Genomic DNA, 15,573 nt, shown 5'->3' on the forward strand with positions numbered 1-15,573 from the left:
ATTAGGTCATTTGGTCCCATCGAGTCTGCTCTGCCATTTCATCATGGCTGATCCAATTTTCTTCTAGTCCCCAATTTCCTGACTTCTCCTCGTATCCTTTCATGCCTTGACCAATCAAGAATCTATCAACCTCTGCCTTAAATATACATAAAGACATGGCTTACATAGCTGCCTGAGGCAAAGAATTCTGTAGGTTCACCACGTTTTGTATGCGTGTTCCCCAGTTTCTGCTCTATTCTGTGTCTCATGCCTAGTTCCTGTATGTGCATTGGCAATTTCCTGCACCACGTTGTATGTATTGCAGAGCTCCAGCACCATTCTGTGCACGCATTCTCAACTTTCAGCGCCATTTAGTGTGTGTTGCTGAGTTCCTGCACCATTTTAAGATCATAAGACATAGGAGCAGAATTAGGCCATTTGGCCCTTGGAGTCTACCCCACCATTCAATCATGGCTGATGCTTTTTCCTCCTCTCAGCCCCACTCCTTAGCCTTCTCCCTGTAACCTTTGACCTGTGTCCAATCAAGAACCAATCATTCTCCACCTGAAATACACCCAACAACCTGGCCTCCACACCTGCTTGTGGTAACAAATTCCACAAATTCACCACCCTCTGAATAAAGACATTTCTCTGCATCTCTGTTTTAAATGGACACTCCTCTATCCTGAGGCTGTGCCCTCTTGTTCAAGATTGCCACGCCACAGGAAACATCCTTTCCATATCTATTCTGTCTAGGCCTTTCAACATTCAAACAGTTTCAATGAGATTCCCCCTCATCCTTCTGAATTCCAGCGAGTACAGACCCAGAGTTCCTGCACCATTTTACGTTCAAACGTTCCTTGTATGATAACCCTTTAGTTTCTGGAATAATCCTTGTGAACCTCCTCGAACCCTCTCCAATGCCAGCACATCGCTTTTTAGCTGAGGAGCCCAAAACTGTTCACAATACTTAAGGTGAGGCCTCACCAGTGCCTTATAAAGCCTCAGCATCACATCCCTGTTTTTGTATTCTAGACCTCTTGAAATGAATGCTAACATTGCATTTGCCGCCTTCACCACAGATTCAACCTGCAAGTTAACCCTTAGGGTGAGTGAGCAAGGACTCCTAGTCCCTTTGCATCTCAGATTTTTGGATTTTCTCCCTGTTTAGAAAACAGTGTGCACACTTATTCCTACTACCAAAGTGCATGACCATGCAATTTCCAACATTGAGTTTCATTTGCCAATTTCTTGCCCATTTCCCTAATTTGTTTAAATTCTTCTGTAGCCTACCTGTTTCCTCAACACTACTTGCCCCTTCACTAATCTTTTTATCATCTACTCCCTTGTTCCAGAAAGGGAGTAAAGATAACCCAAGAAATTGTTTCTATTGGTCCGTGTGCAGGTCAGTGGGACTAGGCAGAAAATGGTTCGGCACAGCCAAGAAGGGCCAAAAGGCCTGTTTCTGTGCTGTAGTTTCTATGGTTTCTATGGTTTCTAAATTATAGACCAGTGAGTCTGACTTCCGTGGTGGGCAAGTTGTTGGAGAAGATCCCGAGAGACAGAATCTGATTAGGGATAATCAGGATGGCTTTGTCAAGGGTAGGTCGTGATTTACGAGCCTGATTGATCAGAGGGCACAAGCTATAACAATGTTGGACAAACTTGGGTTGTTTTCTCTGGAGTGGTGGAGGCTGAGAGGGGATCTGATGGACGTTTATAGGATTATGAGAGGCATAGATAGAGAAGACAGAGAGTATCTTTTTCCTCAGGGTTGAAATGTTTAATATCAGAGGACATGCATTTAAGGTGAGAGAGGATAATTTCAAAGGAGATGTGAGGGGTAGGTTTTGTTTACACAGGAAGTGGTGGGTGTCTGGAATGTGCTGCCTGGGGTGGTGGTAGCAGCAGATGCGTCAGGAACTTTTAAGAGACTTTTAGATTGATGCATGAACATGAACAAGAACATTCCTTCCACATCCACTCTATCAAGGCTTTTTACCATTTGCTTGCTTTCAATTTGGTCATGCCTCATTCTTCTGAATTGCAGTGAATACAGACCCAGAGCCATCAAATGCTCTTCATATGACAATTCATTCAATCCTGCAATCATTTTCCTGAATCTCCTTTGAGCACATCCTTTCTAAGATAAGGGGCCCAAACTTGATCAAAATACTCTAAGTGAGGCCTCACCGGTGCTTTATAAAGTTTCAACATTACATCCTTGCTTTTATAGTCTAGTCTTCTTGAAATTAATGCTATCATCACATTTGCTTTTCTTACCACAGACTCAACCTATAAATTAACCTTTAGGGAGTCCTGCACAAGGACTTCCTAAAGGTTAATTCCGGGACTATTTTGTGTGAGTGCTCCCGAGTTCCTGCACAATTTTGTGTGTGTTGCTGAGTTCCTTCGCCATTGTGTATGTGTTGCCATGTTGCTATACCCTACATATTGAAATCCCTCTGACTATTTTGGCATACATTTTCTACCTCCCATTGTACTATGTAGACCACATCCTTACTACTGTTTGGAGGTCTGTATATGATTCCCACCAGGGTCTTTTCACCCTTGCAATTCCTTAGCTCTATCCATAATGGTTCAACACCTTTTGACCCTATGTCACCTCTTCCTAATGATTTGATTTCATATTTTACCAGCAGAGCCACGCCACCCTCTCTGTCTTCCTGCCTGCCTTTCGATACAATGTGTATCCTTAGACATTAAACTCTCAGCTATAATCTTCCTTCAGCTATGATTCACTGATGCTTGCAACATCATACCTGCCAATCTGTAACCATGCTACAAGTTCATCTACCTTAATCCGTATAATGTGCACATTCAGACATAACACCTTCAGTCCTGTATTCACCCTTTTTGATTTTGTGTGCCTTTTACATTGCAGCTCATCCTGTTGTCTGCAATTGTGCCTCTCCTTGCTTGAAGTCTCATTACATATTGCCTCTTTTTGTAAACCAACTACTTTAAACCACCTTAGGTTCAGGTGTAACCTGTCCCTTTTGTACAGGTCATACCCTCCCCAGAAGAGATCTCAATGATCCATAAACATGAACCCCTGCCCCCTGCCCCCTGCACCTGATTCTCAGCCGCGCAGTCACCTGCCAAATCATCCCACTCTTAACCGCACTGGCAGATGGCACAGGAAGCAATTCAGAGATTACTACCTGGAGGTCTAATTTCTCAACTTGCTACCTTGCTCTTACCTTGTCTACGTGTATCTTTGGTGCCAATATGTACCAAGACTTCTGGCTGCTCACCCACATCCTTGAGAATGCCATGGACCTGATAGGAGATATCTCTGATCCTGGCAACAGGGAGGCAACATAATATCCAGGTTTCTCTACCCTCTTCTCTGTTCCTCTGACGAAAGAATCTCCTTTTACCACTGCAGTCCTCTTCACCTCTCTGCTCTTCTGAGCCATAGCACCAGACTCAGTGCCAGAGACCCGGTCACTGTGCACCACTCCCCACCCCTGGTACGGTCATCCCCCTCAATATGACCTAAAGTGGTATACTTCTTATTGAGGGGAAACAGCCACAAGTGTACTCTGCACTGGCTGTGCATTTCCCCTCCTTCTCCTGACAGTCACCCAGTTACATCTCTCCTGGAATCTAGTGTCTAGAAGTTTTCTGATGACTCTGCCGTAGTTGGATGCATCAGCAGGGGAGATGAGGCTGAGTACAGGGCTACGGTAGGAAACTTTGTCACATGGTGTGAGCAGAATTATCTGCAGCTTAATGTGAAGAAGACTAAGGAGCTGGTGGTAGACCTGAGGAGAGCTAAGGTACCGGTAACCCCTGTTTCCATCCAGGGGCTCAGTGTGGACATGGTGGAGGATTACAAATACCTGGGGATATGAATTGACAATAAACTGGACTGGTCAAAGAACACTGAGGCTGTCTACAAGAGGGTCAGAGCCGTCTCTATTTCCTGAGGAGATTGAGGTCCTTTAACATCTGTTGGACGATGCTGAGGATGTTCTACGAGTCTGTGGTGGCCAATGTGATCATGCTTGCTGTTGTGTGCTGGGGCAGCAGGCTGCGGGTAGCAGACACCAACAGAGTCAGCAAACTTATTCCTAAGGCCAGTGATGTTGTGGGGATGGAACTGGACTCTCTGACGGTGGTGTCTGAAAAGAGGATGCTGTCCAAGTTGCATGCCATCTTGGACAATGTCTCCCATCCACTACATAATGTACTAGTTGGGCACAGGGGTACATTCAGCCAGAGACTCATTCCACCAAGATGCAGCACAGAGCGTCGTAGGAAGTCATTCCTGCCTGTGGCCATCAAACTTTACAACTCCTCCCTTGGATGGTCAGACGCCCTGAGCCAATAGGCTGGTCCTGGACATTTCCTGGCATAATTTACATATTACTATTTAATTATTTATGGTTTTATTACTATTTAATTATTAATGGTGCAACTGTAACGAAAACCAATTTCCCCTGGGATCAATAAAGTATGACTATGACTATGACCGTTTACACCTCGGACTTCAACTACTGCACAGAGTCTTGTCATCTTCAGAAGTTTTCAGATGACTCTGCCATAGTTGGATGCATCAGCAAGGGAGATGAGGCTGAGTACAGGGCTACGGTAGGAAACTTTGTCACATGGTGTGAGCAGAATTATCTGCAGCTTAATGTGAAAAAGACTAAGGAGCTGGTGGTAGACCTGAGGAGAGCTAAGGTACCGGTGAACCCTGTTTCCATCCAGGGGATCAGGTGGCTATCAACTTTACAACTCCTCCCTTGGAGGGTCAGACATCCTGAGCCAATAGGCTGGTCCTGGATTTATTTCATAATTTACTGGCATAATTTACATATTACTATTTAATTATTTATGGTTCTATTACTGTTTATTATTTGTGGTGCAACTGTAACGAAAACCAATTTCCCCCAGGATCAATAAAGTATGACTATGACTATGACTAGTGGTGACTGCCTCTCTGTAGCTCCTGCCTATCACCTCCTCATTCTTCCATTATGTGTGTGTTGCTGAGTTCCTGCACCATTGTGTGTGTTCAGTTCTTACCCCTTCGTGTCTGTGTATTGCTAAGTTCTTTCACCATTGTGTGTGTCTGTGTGTGTGTTGAGTTCCTGCACTATTGTGTGTGTGTGTTGCTGTGTTCCTGCACTATTGTGTGTTTTGCTGAATTCCTACATCATTGTGTGTGTGTGTTGAATTCCTGCACCACTGTGTGTGTGTGTGTGCGTGTGTGTTCCTGAGTCTCTGTACCTGTTGTTGTGTTCTTTATCCGAGTACATTGTACCTTTAGTCCTTAAACTGAAGTTGATTTTGGGCAGAAATACTTTGTAAGTTCAATCTAAATTAATATTTATTTGATCGTGGTATCTGACAGAAACTGAAGCTAAATTGAAGATTCTTTGAATCATTGTCTTTAGTTGCTGTTCATTAATCATAAATAATGATGCATCTTTTCATGTTTAAAGAAAATTATTAAGTAATATTGCTGAAATGGTTGAAGATGGGTATGCTGTGATTTACCTATAATGTGCAAGCAGGAACTTTGTGCAGGAGTGATGAATGATTGCTGTTGTCTGAAGGTTGCTATTTTAGAATAATGGAAATGTTCTAATAAATGGATGAAATGATGATGTAAAAAGCAAATGGATCTCTCTTGTCCTTACCAGTTTGTTTGTGCCGATGCTGGAACCAAAATAGCTGAATCGACAATTCTGCAGAAACACATGATTTCTTCTGTCCCTGGAGTGAGTACTTATTTATTTTATGTTATTTAGATATGTAGCACGAAGTAGGCCCTTCTGGCCCTTCAAGCCATGCCATCCCAACAATCCAACAACCCCAATTTAACCCTAACTTAATCACAGGACATTTTATAACGGCCAGTTAGCCTACCTATACATCTTTGGATTGTGTGAAGAAACTGGAACATTTGGAGAAACTGATGCATTCCAAGGAGAGGACATACAGAGGATGCTATAATTGAACTCTGAACTTCTGACACCTTCAACTCAAAAGAGCATCGCACTGACTGCTACACTGCCATGGCACCCACACTGAGGCACATTTCATCACTGCAAGCTTTCTTAATGATTCCTCTTCTATCGTGCATCAATTTAGATTTGCTGTTCATTCTATTGCAGTTATCCTACAATTCTGGATGAAAGGCATATTTTTAATGTGTTCGTTTCCAGCCAGCACTGCATTTTAACCCATATCAAATTACAATTACTTTCCTTAAGGCTGATCAACATCTCCACCCACTAACCCACCCCTCCACACCCCCAACCACCACTACTTTATCATTTCCTGTCAGTCGCCTTATTTACAGACTCCTGTGTCTAGCATCACTTTATGGGCATACAATCAATCCATGTATACAGGTTGTCTTATGTATTTATATTTGTTGTATTTTTTATTATTATTGTATTCTTGATCTCATTGTGTTTTTTTGTGCTGCATCAGATCTGGAGTACCAATTATTTTGATCTCCTTTACTGGAAATGGTATTAAACAATCTTGAATCTTCAAATAGTGCTTGAGAAAGGAAAGAATGAGCCTCTGCTTTGAGAAGCTGCAGGAAGGTGACAGTATTCATAGAATGCACATAAATAAATTCTAGGATTTGGTTTGGAAGGGAGTACTCAGACAATGACATTGTCAAACGCGTGAAACCCTTGTTGTAGATGATTAGGTTGTGTCATTGGATGATGCTTTAGGAGCCTTTGGTGAAATGATGTATGCTGTAACTGCCATGCTTGGCATGGAGGGAGTGATTGTTCCTGCTGACATACTTAGCTTTATGGCATAATTAGTGATTTTATTAATGTATTTATTTGTGAGTAAATACCAAAGGAATTGTAATGATAGGGAATAAAATTAATAATTTTGTGTTGATACACAACATTGAACTGTGAGATTTGCTTATGATAACTGCCATTGGGAAAAAATGTCTACTTCCAATTTTCTTGATTATTGCAAAGGATTCAGAGGGCAAATGGCATCTTTATTACAGGAGCAAAAATGTAAAAAGACTCATTCAGAAAGTATTTGAGAGACCAGATTCAGGGAGGATGCTCTCTTTGACAGGGAAGTCCAGGACTGGAGAGTGCAGTTTAAGAATGAAATTAGGATTAGGGTAAGTACACAACCAGTGGTCAGATCAAAACTCGTCACTGAGTCATGGAAAAGTACAGCACAGAAACAGGCCCTTTGGCCCATTTAGTCTGCACTGAGCCATTTAAAATGCCTACTGCCCTCGACCTGCACTGTGACCGTAGCTCCCCATACCCCTATCATTCATATACCCATCCAAACTTCTCTTAAATGTTGAAATTGAGTTTCCATGCACAACTTGCACTGGTAGCCTGTTCTACACTCTCATGAACCTCTGAGTGAAGAAGTTTCCCCTCAAGTTCCCTTTAAATTTTTCACCTTTCACCATTAACCCATGACCTCTGGTTGTAGTCCCAACCAACCTCAGTGAAAGAGCTTGCTTGCATTTACCCTATCTATACCCCTCATAATTTTGTATACCTCTATCAAATCCCCTCTCAATTTTCTATGTTCTAAGAATAGTCTTGACCTATTCAATCTTTCCTCCAGACACAGCAAAATCCTTGTAAGTTTTCTCTGTACTCTTTCAACTTTATTTACATCTTTCCTCACACATCCCTCACATATCCATTCAGCAAATCCGTATCATCAAGTCCTGTCACATCTAATCATAAAATGATGTTGCACAATTAAACAGCTAACAGGGGGAAGAGTCTTTGAGAATGTCACCATCCTCACTGATAGGTGCACCCAGCAACCAAGTGGTAAGCCACTTACAACTTCAGCCAGAAGTCTGACTGAATATTTCATCTTCTGAGATGCCCATTATCACAGAAACCATTGAGTTCAATTCTAAATACACATCACGAAAAGGCACCTCACAGAAAAGGCTGGAGGAACTCAGCAGGTTAGGCAGCATCTATCTCATTCCACCAAGAGGCAACTCTGAGCGTAATAGGAAGTCATTCCTGCCTGTGGCCGTCAAACTTTACAACTCCTCCCTTGGAGGGTCAGACACCCTGAGCCGATAGGCTGGTCATGGACTTATTTCCTGGCATAATTTACATATTACTATTTAATTATTTATGGTTTTATTACTATTTAATTATTTATGGTGCAACTGTAATGAAAACCAATTTCCCTCGGGATCAATAAAGTATGACTATGACTAATTAACAGTTGTGTAGGGCCAAGAACATTCATCAGGACTGGAAAGGAATGGGGAGGAAGCCAGAATAATGAGATGGGGGGTGGTGTGGGGGAAGGAGTATTATCGTTTCCATAGATGCTAACTGACCTGCTGAGTTCCTCCAGCATTTTCAAGTTTATGGTTATTTAACTGTGCACGTGTATACCGCCAAATGAAATAACGTTCCTCCGGATCAAAGTACACAACAGCCTACATATAACACACACACACACACACACACACACACACTCTCTCTCTCTCTCACAATATGAAGTAATATTACCACAAATAAATTAATAAATAATGAAGTGCATTTGTATATGTTGCTCTGGATTTCCAATGTCTGCAGAATCTCTTGTTGAAGAAAAGGCTGAGGGCACTACATAGAACAAAATCTGTGAGAATAAGAAACAATTAGCTTGTAGCATTGAATACTAGCATTCTAAAGTGGACTGTATCTTAATCGAGACACCTACTTGAAAATGTGGAAGATTTCTCAGGTGTGTCTTGCTCACACAAAAACAAGAAAAATCCATTCTGGCTAATAACCAGCCATTTAAAGCATTCTCAGTTGTCAGCACGTTGATGGAACGTATTGCCAACCGTGTTAACATGCAGTGCTTATTCTCCAATATCATGCTCAGTAAGTACTGCTTTGGGATCACTCTCCAGATGTCATCACAACCTTCGTGCAGTCATGTCAGAAGAGTATGATTGCTCTTGACTACAAAAAAGTATCTGATCAAATGTGGATTCAAGGTGCCTTGAAAATCCCGAAGTCAGTGACTGTTAAGTGGAAACCATTGCAATCATTGGCGTCACTTCTTGCATAAAGTAAGAATTATTTTTGCCACAAAAGAATCTGCAGATGCTGGAAATCCAGAGCAACATACACAAAGTGCTGGAGGAATTCAGCAGGCCAGGCAGCATCTATGGAAAAAAAGTACAGTCTGTGTTTCGGGCCGAGACCCTTCAGCAGGACTGAATGATGCCAAACAGTTAATCAGCCCAAGGACATCACTGAGGAATTCTTCTGTCTGGTATCCTTGGCCCAAACCATCTTCAGCTCCTTCATTAATGACCTTCCTTCCCCATGAGTTTTAATGCTGATTGCACAGTACTCAGCCCCATTAGCAAATATGCTTCATGTAAACAGCCCACAATTGCATGTAATAAGGGCAGAATAATATTCCAGTATAAGCTGATTTATAATATTCATATCACAAATGTGCCAGGCAATTTCACTGACAAAAAAAAAGCATAGTAACAGGCCCTTCTGGCCCAACGAGCCCATGCTGCCCCGTTATACCCATGTGACTCATTAACCAACGCCACGTCTTTGGAATGTGGGGGAAACTGGAGCACCGAGCATAAGCCCAAGCAGTCAGAGGGAGAATGTAGAAACTCCTTAGAGACAGTGGGAGAATTGAACCCGGGTCGTGGGCACTGTAATAGTGTAGTGCTAAGTTCTGTACTACCATAGCGCCCCTCTGTTACTCTGCGACATTACCACCATGAATATTCTAGGACAGCATTGAACAAAATCTTAGCTAACCAGCCATCTCAATACTGTGGTCATTATGAAAGATAAACTTGTCTTCTGAAACTCCAAAGTCTTCGCACCAGGTGTAAGACATGCCAGCAGCGTGATAGAATATTCTCCACTTACCCAGACACATTCATTTCAATTGGAAACACAAAATACTCTGCAGATGCTGGGGTCAAAGCAACACTCACAACAAACTGGAGGAACTCAGCAGGTCGGGCAGCATCCGTGGAAACGATCAGTCAACGTTTCCTAGTTCCTCCGTCTTCGCCGCATCTGCTCCCAGGATGAGGCTTTCCGTTCCAGGACATCTCAAATATCATCTTTCTTTAAGGATCAGGGTTTCCCTTCTGCCGTCATCAATGATGCCCTCACCTGCTTCTCCTCCATTTTCCGCACTTCGGCCCTCACCCCATCCTCCCGTTACCACAACAGGGACAGAGTTCCCCTTGGCCTCACCTACCACCCCACCAGCCTCCAGATCCAGCACATTATCCTCCGCAACTTCCGCCACCTTCAACAGGACCCCACCACTAAGCACACCTTTCCCTCTCCACCCCTCTCTGCTTTCCGCAGGGATCGGTCCTTCCGCAACTCCCTGGTCCACACGTCCCTCCGGACGGATCTCCCACCCGACACTTATCCTTGCAAGCGTAAGTGCTACACCTGCCCCTACAGCTCCTCTCTTGCCAGTATTCAGGGCCCCAAACAGTCCTTCCAGGTGAGGCAACACTTCACTTGTGAGTCTAATGGGGTCATCTATTGCATCCGGTGCTCCCGGTGCGGCCTCCTCTACAGTGGTGAAACCCGATGTAGACTGGGGGGCCACTTCGTCAGCACCTCCGCTCCGTCTGCCAAAACAGACAGGATCTCCCAGTTGCCACCCACTTCAACTCTGCTTCCCATTCCAATTCAGATATGTCCATACATGGCCTCCTCTACTGCCATGATGAGGCTAAACTCAGGTTGGAGGAGCAACACCTTATATACCATCTAGGTAGTCTCCAGCCCCTTGGTATGAACATAGAATTCTCCAACTTCCGGTAATTCCCTCCCCCTTCCTTCCCCTATCCCTATGTCACTCTGCCCCCTCCCCCAGCTGCCTATCACCTCCCTCATGGTTCCGCCTCCTTCTACTACCCATTGTGCTTTCCCCTATTCCTTCTTCACCTTTCCTGCCTATCACCTCCCTGCCTCCCTTCCCCCACCCCTTTATCTTTCCCCTTACTGGTTTTTCACCTGGAACCTACCAGCCTTCTCCTTCCCACCGTCCCCCCACCTTCTTTATAGGGCCTCTGCCCCTTCCCTCTACAGTCCTGACGAAGGGTTCCGGCCTGAAACGTCGACCGATCTTTTCCACGGATGCTGCCCGACCTGCTGAGTTCCTCCAGCATGTTGTGAGTGTTGCTTCATTTCAGTTGGCTCCCAAGAAGCAGAATGAGGCAGCCCGAATGGAATCTGACTATCATCCTATTTGTTCATTACCTCAATGATTAGTGCATCATGACTTCGAGCAGATGGGGGTTGTTAGCCATGGTTGGTAGCTCATCTAGGGGAAGGAAAACTCCACTACCTTGCAGCTATACCCACTCATGGAGAAGGCTTTGGGAGTAAACCCCGAGGGAAATATCCGGAGCTGGAGTCCCTAAGGCAGTCCTATGTTGAGTTCAACGCTGACTGGCAACTCCTGTGATGCTGCTGTTACCAAAGTGTATCAGTTGCTGCCATTCCTTTGGATTCATCAGATGCAGAGCGGGGGTGGGGGGGGGGGATGCTACATGGGCAACAGCTTGTTTTCCATATCACACTGCCCTGGCTTGCATATTACCTCAACAGCTGGGATGCAACCTCCATGATCGATACTGACTAAGCTGCAGTGTGTATCATTGTCAAAGTACCTCAGTAAGGAACTCGGAAAGATTCTCCCAGACCTCTGCCCACCACCACTGATAGGACAAAGGTATCAGTGAATGGGAAAACAATTTGTATCTTCCTCTCCAAGTGCACACTATCCTGACTAAGATCATTGCTGAGTCTAAATCCTGGAACTCAATGACATTGTGGCAGTACTTTCATCAGAAGGACTTTAGTGGCCAAGGTGAGAGCTCAGTCCTCTTTGGTGATGAGAAGTAGCTAGTGGTCTTGCAGGTGGTATCTGAACACAACGGATAATACATCTTTTGTTCCCTTGTACCTGTGCAAAAGTGGACTGAAGTGCCTGAATTCCTGGGATACAGTTACACTTGCAGAATTCTCAGAACTTGTCCACATCTATTCAACGTTAGTGGTTTTGGAATGAAGTAGGATGTCCTCAGTAAGTGCAAACTGAAAAAGTAACGTTTTATTTGTATCCTTACAAACATGCAACGGTGTATTCTGATGATGAACTGGAAGTTATCATGGCTATTTATTATGTACCATATTCTAGATTAATTAGATAATTAATGCAGACAGTTGTGAGCTGTTGCAATTTGGGAGGATAAACCTGGGTGGGTCTTACACGGTGAGCAGTAGGGCACTGGGGAATGCAATGGAACAAAGGGACCTTAGAATAGAGATACCTTATTCTTTGAACGTGGCACCACAGGCTCATAAAGAGAGCTTTTGACACATTGGCCATCGTAACTCAGGGCACTAAGTACAGGAGTTGGAATGTTATGTTGAAGTTGTATAAGATGCTGGTGAGGTGAATTTTGGAGTATTTTGTGCAGTTTTGATCACCTACCTGCAGGGAAGATATTAACTAAGCTGATTCCACAACCTACAGACTCCACAACTCATGTTCTCAGTATTATTTATTTATTAGGAAAGATACTAGCAAGAGTCAAAGATTAGAAATAAAGGGAACCTTTTCTGATTGGCTGTGAGGAGTATAGCTAGGGTGAATGCTTGCAGGCGTTTTCCCCTCAGGGTGAGTGTGAAAGGTGAACTATTTAAGGGGAATTTGAGTGTGAATTTCGTCACTCAGACAGTGGTATGAGTGTGGATGACCTCCCAGTGGAAATTATTGATGGGAGGTTAATTATTACATTTAGGGAACATTTAGATAGGCCCATGGAGGAGAGGGGTATGGCATTCTTTGGTCAGGTGCAGGCAGATGGGATGAGGCAGAAGGCCAGGTTGGCACAGACTAGTTGGACCGAAGGGCCTGTTTCAGTGTTGTCGTGCTTTATGATCCATGATGTCTTTTCGAGGCATCAGACCTTGAATATGTTATGGATGCTGGGAAGGGTACTGTGCACGATGGATGGAGCTGGTTGAGTTCACAACTTTCTGCAGCTTAGTTTTTGATTCTGTGCAGTGGCTCTCCTCCATATGAAACAGTTAAATACTGTATTGGTAAATTGTGATTCATTAGGTTCTTTAAAGAAATACAGTAATTGTTTACTTTGTGCAAAGAAATCTGCATATGAAAGTGACGCACTCAAAATGCTGGAGACGCTCAGCAGGCATTGTAGAAAAGAGTACAGTCACTGTTTCAGGCTAAGGCCCCTCAGCAGGACACTCTCAGGATAAGGCTTTTCATTCCAGAATGAAGGAGATGTTCTCCAGAACTTCCACCACCTCCAACGGGATCACATCACCAAGCACATCTTTCCCTCCTCCCCATTTCTCCCTATGCAACTCCCTTGTCCAATTGTCCTTCCTGGCACTTACCTTGCAAGCGGAACAAGAGCTGCACCACCTCCTTCACTGCTATTCAGTGCCCAAACAGTCCTTCCAGGTGAGACGACACTCCACCTGTGAGTCTGTTGGGGTCATATACTGGGGTCCTATACTGTGTCCAGTGCTCCATGTGTGGCCTCCTGTGTATGGGTGAGACCTGACGTAGATTGGGAGACCACTTTGCCGAGCACCTACACTCTGTCCCCCAGAAGAAGCAGGATCTCCCAGATGCCCCCCATTTCAATTCCATTTCCCATTCTCATTCCGATATGTCTATCCATGGCCTCCTCTACTGTTGCGATGAGGTCACACTCAGGCTGGAGAAACAACACCTTATATTCCACCTTTGTAGCCTCCAACCTGATGGCATGAACATTGACTTCTCTAACTTCCGGTAATGCCCCACTCCCCCCTCCCCCCCCCGCCACTTCACCATTCCCCATCCCTTTTTCCCTCGCTGACCTTATCTCCTTGCCTGCCCTCTGGGGCTCCTCCTCACTTCTCTTTCTTCCATGGCCTTCTGTCCCCTCCTATTAGATTCCCCCTTCTCCAGCCCTGTATCTCTTTCACCAATCAACTTCCCAGCTTTTCATCCCTACCATCCCGGTTTCACCTATCATCTTGTGTTTCTTCCTCCGCCCCCCCCCACCCCACCTTTTAAATTTACTCCTCATTTCCTCATCTTTTTTTCTCCAGTCCTGCTGAAGGATCTTGGCCTGAAACATCAACTGTACTCTTTTCCATAGATGCTACCTGGCCTGCTGAGTTCCTCCAGCATTTTGTGTGTTGCTTGGATTTCCAACATTTGCAGATTTTAAAACCGCAAACACGAAGAAATCTGCAGAAGCTGGAATTTCAAGCAACTCACATACAAATTGCTGGTGAACGCAGTGGGCCAGGCAGCATCTATAGGAAGAGGTACAGTCGATGTTTCAGACCGAGACCCTTCGTCAGGACTAACTGAAAGAAGAGATAGTAAGAGATTTGAGAGGGAGAGGGGGAGATCCGAAATGATAGGAGAAGACAGGAGGGGGAGAGATGGAGCTAAGAGCTGGAAAGTTGATTGGCAAAAGGGATGTGAGAGGATCATGGGACAGGAGGCCAAGGGAGAAAGAAACGGGGAGGGGGGGGAAAACCCAGAGGATGGGCAAGGGGTATAGTCAGAGGGACAGAGGGAGAAAAAGGAGAGAGAGGGAAAAAAAAATAATAATAAAAAAAATAAATAAGGGATGGGATACGAAGGGGAGGTGGGGCATTAACGGAAGTTAGAGAAGTCAATGTTCATGCCATCAGGTTGGAGGCTACCCAGACGGAATATAAAGTGTTGTTCCTCCAACCTGAGTGTGGCTTCATCTTTACTGTAGAGGAGGCCGTGGATAGACATATCAGAATGGGAATGGGACGTGGAATTAAAATGTGTGGCCACTGGGAGATGCTGCTTTCTCTGGCGGACAGAGCAGATCTGCAGATTTTCTCTTGTTTTTGCATATAAAAGTGTGTTTCTTAATTCTAATCAGAGACATTTATTGAGGCTAGAAACTCCCCATTGAAAATCTTGATGGTACCAAAGGGCTTTCCAGCTGATATATCAAATTGTTAGCTGCTGTGCAGTGACCTTGGTGTTGGTTGTGGAGAAAGCTCTTGCAAATTGCTCCCATACATAAACTGAAGGATGCTGATGTAGTCTTGTAACACTGTAGTGTAGTGAAGAAGCAGTGAAAAATATTTCAAGGATGAGATATTTTTGAGGATATGCCATGTCAGTTCAGAGCAGATGAGGCACAATTGCTGTTTATAATGTAGGGAAGTATGAGCTCTGATATTAATAATTCTTGAAATTAATCATTCTTAAAACTTCACCTTGAACGACAAGCAATTATTTCCTTACAGAGCTCACAGAAATATTGGTTTTACCGTATAGAAAGCCACATACTGTTTATTGATCACATTCTCTTTCTTTTGCAGTACACAACTGCTGCAATGGAATGCATGCGACAGTACATCAGCGAATTGCTGGACTTCATAGCTGATATGCACACGCTGACCAAACTGAAGGTATGTCATCTTTTAAAGCTTCTGTTTAAATTCATAGTAACACACACAAAATACTGGAGGAACTCAGCAGGTT

The 15,573-nt window shown here is 44.1% G+C and overlaps 1 protein-coding gene across 1 annotated transcript in view; it reads left to right on the forward strand.

Annotated features, from left to right (window-relative positions):
- Positions 1-15,573, forward strand: part of LOC134344062 (protein unc-79 homolog) — a 403,221-nt gene that overhangs the window by 340,885 nt on the left and 46,763 nt on the right. Inside the window, exons 42-43 of the mRNA XM_063043251.1 lie at positions 5,658-5,735; positions 15,411-15,500. Coding sequence (XP_062899321.1) covers positions 5,658-5,735; positions 15,411-15,500 — 168 coding nt within the window. The remainder of the gene's footprint in view (positions 1-5,657; positions 5,736-15,410; positions 15,501-15,573) is intronic.

The sequence above is a fragment of the Mobula hypostoma genome, chromosome 1, assembly GCF_963921235.1.
Source record: "Mobula hypostoma chromosome 1, sMobHyp1.1, whole genome shotgun sequence".
Taxonomy (NCBI): domain Eukaryota; kingdom Metazoa; phylum Chordata; class Chondrichthyes; order Myliobatiformes; family Myliobatidae; genus Mobula; species Mobula hypostoma.